The sequence below is a fragment of the Coffea arabica genome, chromosome 8e (genome assembly GCF_036785885.1).
Source record: "Coffea arabica cultivar ET-39 chromosome 8e, Coffea Arabica ET-39 HiFi, whole genome shotgun sequence".
NCBI lineage: Eukaryota > Viridiplantae > Streptophyta > Magnoliopsida > Gentianales > Rubiaceae > Coffea > Coffea arabica.
Window position 1 is genome coordinate 52151257 of NC_092324.1, and position 8844 is coordinate 52160100.

At 34.2% G+C, this 8844-nt stretch overlaps 1 protein-coding gene across 1 annotated transcript; it reads right to left on the reverse strand.

Moving 5' to 3' along the window:
* Positions 1-1965: 1965 nt before the first annotated feature.
* Positions 1966-6094, reverse strand: LOC113702710 (putative RING-H2 finger protein ATL21A). The gene is made up of 2 exons (XM_027223839.2): positions 4815-6094; positions 1966-2726 (listed from the first exon to the last, which is right to left on the reverse strand). The coding sequence occupies exons 1-2, from the start codon at positions 5545-5547 to the stop codon at positions 2257-2259; spliced, it is 1203 nt and encodes a 400-aa protein (XP_027079640.1). The 5' UTR covers positions 5548-6094; the 3' UTR covers positions 1966-2256.
* Between the last annotated feature and the right edge of the window lie 2750 nt (positions 6095-8844).

Here is an 8844-nt window from a genome sequence, read left to right on the forward strand (position 1 = left end):
ATAGTTTCAACAGAATTTGATCCAATTTCAGGAGGTACAGTTCCAAAAACCAAGGCTCTCTTTGCTGTGGTCATTGGAGGTGGCACTTTGTTTGCAGTAGCAGAAGTTTCAGCGATGGTATCAAGCAGTTTTTTGATTGATGGATTGAAAAATTCATTTTTGTTAGCAGACTGCAGCACAGTAGCATGAAGGTCTGGATTTTTTTCATTCGTTTCTGCAGTCGTGATCGCCATTGGAATGTGAGCTAATTCCTCAGTAGTGTATACCTTGATAATATTATACTTGCCTTCCTTCTTGCCTTAAAAAAATTCTTGAGAAGTTAAAAATTCTTACTTAGCTCCTCTGCTGATATATATGAGTAGGTCTATACAATATGCCGATATATATGAGTTCTTTGTCTGTTTTAATAACATTTGACCACTACTAACTTCATCAAATAGACCATCTATTGAATTTGAGTGCTGGCTTGTCTTTTTTTTTTTTTGCATTCCATAGCATAGCACAAATGTCTGACTAATGATTAACTAACATAATAGCAACTAAAAGTGCATACACAATCAGTTTTAACCCGAGCCAAACATATCATGTATAGATATCAAGATAATAACCAAGAACTCAAGCACATACAATAAACGAAACTTACCATCAGATTTTAGGGAGAATACCATATTTATGTTTCTTAATGGTTATTAATGTTAATAAAAGCTAAAACTTTCCAACAGAAAACATGCGGCCTCTAATTTAATCAGTAACATAACAGTTTCAAAACTCTAAATACATAAAAAAAAAAGTGCAAATCAAAAGCATAAAACTTAAATTTGATCTTGAGTTTTTTAGACAAACCACGTAGCAACGTATGCAGACTTGCAAGAACAACGCACAAATAGCCTACAACAGAGGCAACTTCAATTTAAAAGAAAATTTTGGTTTTGCAATTAAAACAGAAAAAAAGAATAAAATTCGATACAGATAAAGGGGGAAAAGTTCAAAATTTTAAAAAAAATATTAATAAATCAATATAAATAAGCAAGAGAGAAAGGGTAATTTATTGTTTTTTACCAGGTGAAAGATGAAAAAAAAAAGATAACAAAAAAATAAGCCATACCATGTGGGGAAAGTGAAGCAACAAGAGCAAAACACCAATTGGTTTTTTTTCTTATCCTTCTTAAACCAAATAAATAATCATGATTACTTGTGAAAAAGGCTAAAAGGAAGCATCAAATCTATCAATGATCTCTAGGTTGATCAATGGTTTAAAATTGAGAAGGCACAATAAAGGTTAGAGAAAGATGGTGTTTTCTCTAAAAACTTTTCATGCCATTCGGTAGAGAGAGGAAGAAAAAGCTTCACCGGCAACTTGAGAGAAATGGTTCATTGGCAAAAGAAAGAAAAGGTTTCGGACACTTGTCAAATAATTAAGAGTCACGTGGCAAAAGAAAGAATAGCCATTCGGTAGAGAGAAAGCAAGAACAAGCTTCAACGGCAACTTGAGAGAAACGGTTCAGTGGCAAAAGAAAGAAAAGGCTCGGGACACTTGTCAAATAATTAAAAAGTCACATGGCAAAAGGAAAGGAAAGCACTAAACGTTCATCTTTTCTTATATACAAGGTAGATATATATATATATATACATATATATTCGATTTGCCCTTGTCCGTTTGCATCAATCCATATGCATCTTAAAAGCCGTAAACCCAATGTCCAAAACTTTTGATTGCTTAAGCTGCTGTGAGTGAAAATCCACTTCGAACATGGTTGGGCCTTGGAACAGAAGAATACTACTGTTCTCAACCATACACTTTAAAGTGGCCTCGTAAGAAGGTACAAGAAGCAAGAACTTGGTTCAAGGCACGGTGCCTTTAGGGATTTTCATGCCTGACTAGATTGAGACTAATTGATAAATTGGTCATCGATCGAGGAAAATGTAGCTACTCGGCAAACAGAACGTATGAGGTACGAAAAAAGAAGAACTCAAAAGAGGGCCACTGAAGTGCCCAGTACATCTCCAATTTGAGCTGTATTAGAGTAGTATTTTGCAACCTTCTGCTCTCCCAGCTTACTTTGCTTGCTTCTCCTAAATGCGCCACCCAAAATCTAGCTAGCAAACGTCCCTTTAATTGCTCTTTATGCAATCTCTTAAAGTGGAAAGTATATGGAAAAATTGCACTGAGTATTATATACAGTAAAATCTACGTCTGATTTGCTTTATCAAAAAAAAAGCCAGCATGGTTACCCCCTCCACCCTGATGATGTATATCTACGCTGAAGATGATGCTGAAAATGTTGAAGGCGTGGATGAACAGGGAGTGGTCGATGCGCTTTCTGGTGAATTCCTGCACAAAGGGCACGTCCCATTGAGCTTAAGCCATTCATCGACGCAGCTGGCGTGAAAGTAATGGTTGCATTCTGGTATACTCCTCAAGGTTTCTTTAGGCTGGTACTCAGCCAAGCATATTGGGCAAGTGCCATCGCTAGGATTAGGAAGCCGGCGACTTTCTCCGACCACCGTCTTCGGGTAAGATTCAATTGTCGGTGCATCAAGGCCTGTTACCGTCACAGACGCCGGTGGAAGACTCGTCCCAGCGGTGGATAGCTCAGTGTTTAGACTGCGACGTTGGCCGAAGTCTCTGACTTTGTTGCAGGCATAACATGCGAGCCCCACAAGGCACACAAGCACCGGTATGCCGACACCAATGATAATGCCATACATGGCACCTCTTCGAAGGCCTATAATCAAGGGAGAATTCCAAGATATTAACATTTTACGCCAGGGCTTGGGGTACAAAATTCTACAGATGCAATCTCTAAAAGCTTACATATAACTGTATCACCAGACAATTCTTGATGTAATATATTATCCTCAGAAAACAACAACTTTTTGTTGCTGTATAGGCCATTTTTGTATTCTTCAATTATGCAAAAAAGCACCTAATTTTGTTAAATTTTGAAACTGCAATCAAGTAGTACAACGTAATTAGTCATTCTCATCTTGATTTTGCATACAACGGACATCAACGGTTAGTCAATTAAGAACGCTGCCTTTAATCCCATAATAGAATCACAAAAAAGACAGCTAAATCAACTGGCAACTCCTTCCATCCATAGAAGTTTGAACGAGTAAACTCGGGTCCCAGTGGCCTGGTCTAAGTTTTGTGCAGACCATTGACTGCAACTTCTTATTTTTGGCGGGATTCTTCGACCACAAGTCCCTCAGTTTTGACGAGGTCAAAATATCGGTCTTACTCTTCAAAGTTCAGACCAATCAACTAACGACAATCATCATGATCAAGTTTTGTGAGTCGCATACTCAAAGTTCGTCCTCATCATCAGGTGAAGAAATTCCAGGGGAGGGGACACGAGAGAGAGGCTGAAGGCGTGGTTCTCAATTAAACTGCTTTTCGGAGTTCACGCTTTCTATGGGGCACGCTCATAAGGTTTTGTTCTAGTTATGAGATACTCACGCTTTTTGGAGGCTCCAGATGAGGGCTGACTTCTTGTAGTACAAAGTACAAACTACAAAGAATCATCAGCACCCAAAAAAAAGAAAAAAAAGAAAAAAGAATCAGGGCTTTTGGGGGCAGAGGAAAAAGGCCTGGTATTCTACAGCCTGAAAACTCATGGCTAATTGGATTGGAACCAAAAGAGATCCCACCATGTACCAAGTAAAGAGGAGTAATGACTCAAAAATGAGAAAACAAAAAGAAAGGCAAAAGTTAAGAACGAGTAACCACCAATTCATCACTAAAATTTATGGTCATTACAGTGGATCAAAAGAGAGAGACGCAGATCCTTTACAGCACCCTGAATCAATCTCATCTTTCGTTAGTCTTTTGCTTCTACCTTTCTTTATTAGATATATATATACATATGAATTAAGCTACACGGTATAAATTTGTAAAAGTAAAACCATCAGATTATCCGTCTTCTTTATCCCTGGCAACAGAAAATCGTATACTAATTGTAATCATTCATCTATTTACCTGATCTCTTCTTGGAGCAGACCATTACTATTTAATGCTGGCACATGGAACTAGACTTACAGAAAATTACATCCACCATATTGTACGTTGATGGTGATCGCTCCTGCATAATCAGTGCATATGAATAAGCAGGTCCCATTCAACCATTGTTTTCTATACAGCACAGCAGTTGAATGTGCTATTCAGGGTTGTTAAGTGACGCCACCTGTGTCACCTAATTCTCGATTATTTTCCCTTTTTTCAATAAAATATACACATTGTAAGAATATGTGTGTGTGTGGATATTGACTATGGAACGTCCCAAAATATCCACACTCTGCGAATGCTGCCGGATCACCTCTATCAGGCCCGTTTTCATCTCTTGGTACTGTTTCATAGGAATAGGTATCTCATGACCGTCTGTCTACAGCTTTGTCATCTTGAATCCTAAACTTAATCAACAACTTCTGATCAAGAATCTAGCTCTCTGTCTCAAATTTCAGAGTCTATGCACAATAACTCAAATCAAATTTTCAACTTCGAATTGAAGTAATTCTGTTAGGTGCTCTGCATCTATCCAACTTCTTTACCTTTTTGTTTTGCTTCTCTAAAACTTGGTTTCTATTAGATGAAACTACGGGAACATTAAACCTTCCAGTGATCGACTCATTAAACCAATCTAATTCTGTACTTCGCATTTTTCCAGAGAAGTAAAAGACAGTTTTTGGATGCTGTCAGAAGTTGGATTGAAATTTGAAATTATATCATATAAAAGTGCAGCTCAACGGGAAGCAATTTCAATTCTAATCCGATGGTAATTCTCATGGGAACCAAACAACAGCGTAAAAATAATTACCTTTTCTAGGAAGACGGCCGCAACCAATTTCCAACCCGGAATTGCTCTTGAACCCACAATACAGACCCCGTTTTTCGCAGCTTCGGCATCCTGCTGGCTGGTCCCATACCAACTCAAGATCTTCTTCAACAATTGTCTCCGACCAAAACTCCGCGTATGATAAGCGAAGCGGAATCGAAGCATTTCGTATTAAGCGACACGAGGGTGGGATTTCGGACGAATAACGACTAGGAGTAGCCACGATCGTGGAATTATAATCACCATAACAAAAAAGCGGCATAAGATTATCCGTCGTCCTGTATGCTGCCCATTCTAAGGAACAGTTGAAATACGTGTAGCTGTTTGGAGCTGCTCTAAATGAAGAATCTACTGCACTGAAGTTTGAAACTCTTCTGGGAAGGCAGTCGCCCGGATCATTGATATATATGGTTTGTTCAGAGTAATTAATCCAGTTGACTCTGAATTCGCCGGAGCGGGGAAGGCTGAGGATTGTTTGGCTATGATTATTGCAAGAAAGATCAAAACCTGGGTAGCCACAGTTTTGGTCCTGTATCCCTTTTAGCCGAAAAGGGAACCTGACTGGAGGACCCAATCCCATTTCACTGCACGAAGCAGGCTTGCATATTCTAGCAGACAGGGATAGATGTGGTAGGAAGAAGAAAATCAATAAGCAGAAGGAAGAGGAGGAGGAGGAGAAGGAGGAGAGACCTACTCCTGAGCCTGAGGAGCCCATTTGGAAAATTGCATAAAAAGGAAAAAAGAAATATACTTCTAGTAAAACTCATGCTACCTCTTCGGTTTCCATCTTAACAGGCCTAAAAACGATGAAAGTTTTGTGGAATAACGAAATGAAGACACTAAAGTACATGGACTGCTGAATATTTTACCAATGAAAACAATGAAGTCTATTCAGTGGATTGTCCTATACTATAATACAATTGCAAAGGCTGACCGGGTGACTGCTCTATCAAAAGGACTTTGTGTCAAGTTTCTAATGGCCGACGCCTCAGAGATCAGAACAAGAATTAAGGTGGAAGTATGTTTACCGACGCAGCTATATGTTGCAACTTTTGACTTTCTGCAGTCAACCAAGAAAAAAAATTGCTAGTAATAGCAGGGAGATGTTATACAGCCTTCCTCATGCTTCATTGCATGCTGTGGAAGCCGGTGTTTAAAGATATACTGGTTGAGAGTTGAGACCTGGGACCAACCAATTGTCAAAAATTGCAAGTAACGTTAAAGTGGGGACTTAAATGTGTTGAAATCCAAACTCTCGTGCCCAAATTGAAATAGAAAGGCGTTTAGTTAAACAATCGGCCAACTAATGCTTGACAGAGTCGCCTATAGTATAGGGAACTAAATCGTAATGTGGTGTTGATTTAAAATGAGCAGCAATTTCTGTGCCATGAAATATAAAATCCTTTCCCAACCTCAATTGAGACTCTTTCAATTCTTTAAGAAAGCTCATTTGGTTGCCTTCGCACTTGAGAGAATAGTACTCTCTCTGCCTCCTCCACGTTGAGAGAATAATACAGGAGTTGCTGGGGCCTTTTCTTGGCGAAGGGGTTCCATAAACGTGGTAGGTCAGGAACGGAGCACATCTTTTGTTGGGACATGAAACTCAATGGGGTCTAAAAAGTTCTAGAGCTTTTTTTTTTTTTTTTGAAGGAGTTCTAGTGCAGATTGAGACATAAATTAAGTCGTGTCGACAATGATGTATTAAAGGAAGGAGAGCTTACAACATTGAATATCTAAGGATTAATATTTTTTTTTACATGTATATATCAGTGGAACTAAATACACATTACGTGTGCAAAATTTTAAGTTTAATTAATATTAAAATAATTTATTATTTATCTGACTACGTTAGTGTACACACTATTAATATAGATTCATTCTATTTCTAATATGACTAATTTTATTTATGCTTCACTTTTATGTTAATGATATTGTATTTTCTCATGCTTCTAGTAAAATTACAATTGAACAACTTCATCTGGTACAATGTACTTATAGACGACATTAGAAAGTCTAGAGCACGAAAGCAGCCGCCTAACTGTTGGCATCGGTGCATTAATCCAAGAGTTTCTTCCATAGTGTTCTTTTACCATTTTTTGGACGAGGGATGTGTTCGGTAATATTTTTATTGTAGTTTTGAGTGTTAAAAAGAAAAAAATTCTTGCATATTGTTCCTCGTTCACCAAGTCATTAGGATACTTTGTTAGTCTGGTCCAAGGACCAACGAGTGATTGAGCATCTTGCTCCTATTGTTTTATTAGGTGGCGTTTGGTTCGCACATCGGTATCGGATTCGGATTCGGAATCGGATATCCTGAGTTTGGAATGAGGTCATTCATTCTAATACATTTGTTTGGTTCAAGCACCTGGAATGTGTATCATTACTATAGTTGATGTTTGGTTCGTCGACTCTTTCGAAATGGAATATAATAAATATATTATAAATCCCATCGTAAATAATAGTTATTGGCTCTTTGTAAATGGAATATAAGAAATTTTCACTAATTAAATATATTAGTATAAATGTATTAGTAAATTTAGTCTAACTAATTAATAATTTCTATTAGTAAACATGTATAATTATTAGTATAATTGATAATATTAATTATATTACATAAATTAATATACATTATATAATACATATAAATAATAATAATATTATTATAAGTTTGTAACTAATTAAATTAAATATTATATATATAAATATACAAATGTTATAATATAAATATAAATATATAAATATATAATATATACTAATATTAATTATACTAATATTTTATATAAATATAATATATATTACATATTAAATATAGTTATTGTTATATATTATTATATTTAAAATAATAATTATAATTATAATTATATAACTTATTAATATTACATACACATATATATTATAATTATATGCACATATAATATACATTTATAAATATACATATATATTATAAATATAATATTATATAATATTAATAAATTTATAATATATATTATATAAGTATTATCATATTTAACTAAATAATTATAATATATAATTATATAATATAATAACATCATTATTATAAGTTTGTAACTAATTAAATTAAATATTAAATATTAAATATATAATTAATTATAATTATACAAATGTTATAATATAATTATATAATATATTAATATTAATTGTACTAATATTTTATATAAATATAATGCATATTAATATTAGATATAGTTATTATTATATATTATTATATTTAAAATAATAAATACAATTATAATTATATAATTTATTAATATTATATACATGTATATATTATAATTATATGCCAATATAATAAGCATTTATAAATATACATATATATTATAAATTTATTAATAAAATTATAATATATATTATATAAATATAATTATATTTAACTAAATAATTATAATATATTTATATAATATACTAGTATTATAATAAAATATTATAATAATAAAATATTATATATGTATATATTATAATATATAATATATATAAATATTAATTATACTAAATAATATGTAATCGGTAAAGAAATCTTGGAATCACACTTGGGTTTTGGACAAAACCCACCCTTCTACTAAGGAATGGAGAGACACCAAATTTTTAGAAATCATTCCAAGATTTCAATTCTCATTTCAGTGAACCAAACACCAATTATGGAGTTCATTCCATTCCCTCGTTCCGATACCCTTTTACCAAACGCCCCCTTAGTATTGTATTATGGATTTTTTCTTTTTTCTGACGCTTATTATTTTATACATGCGTATACTAGCCTCTTTCATATAAAAATCATCTCCTCGCTCGTATAAATTTTAGGGTCTACACTAGTTGCTCCGTCATGATGTTGTTTTCAGCATATGACATAGCAAGCACTGATGCCAAAATTGCTTCATTCAGACCAATAATATACATAGTTCATACTAAGGGAAGAAATAAGTTGAATGGTTCGAAATAGAGAGTGTAAATATGAGATTTCAAGTTTAAATCCTTTAACTTACATTTAAAAAAATTT

Coding starts and splice junctions, on each gene's coding strand:
- LOC113702710 (XM_027223839.2), bottom strand. CDS start 5,547: ATGGGCTCCTCAGGCTCAGGAGTAGGTCTCTCCTCCTTCTCCTCCTCC. Junction 2,727..4,814: donor CGGCCGTCTTCCTAGAAAAG/GTAATTATTTTT, acceptor CCTTGATTATAG/GCCTTCGAAGAGGTGCCATG.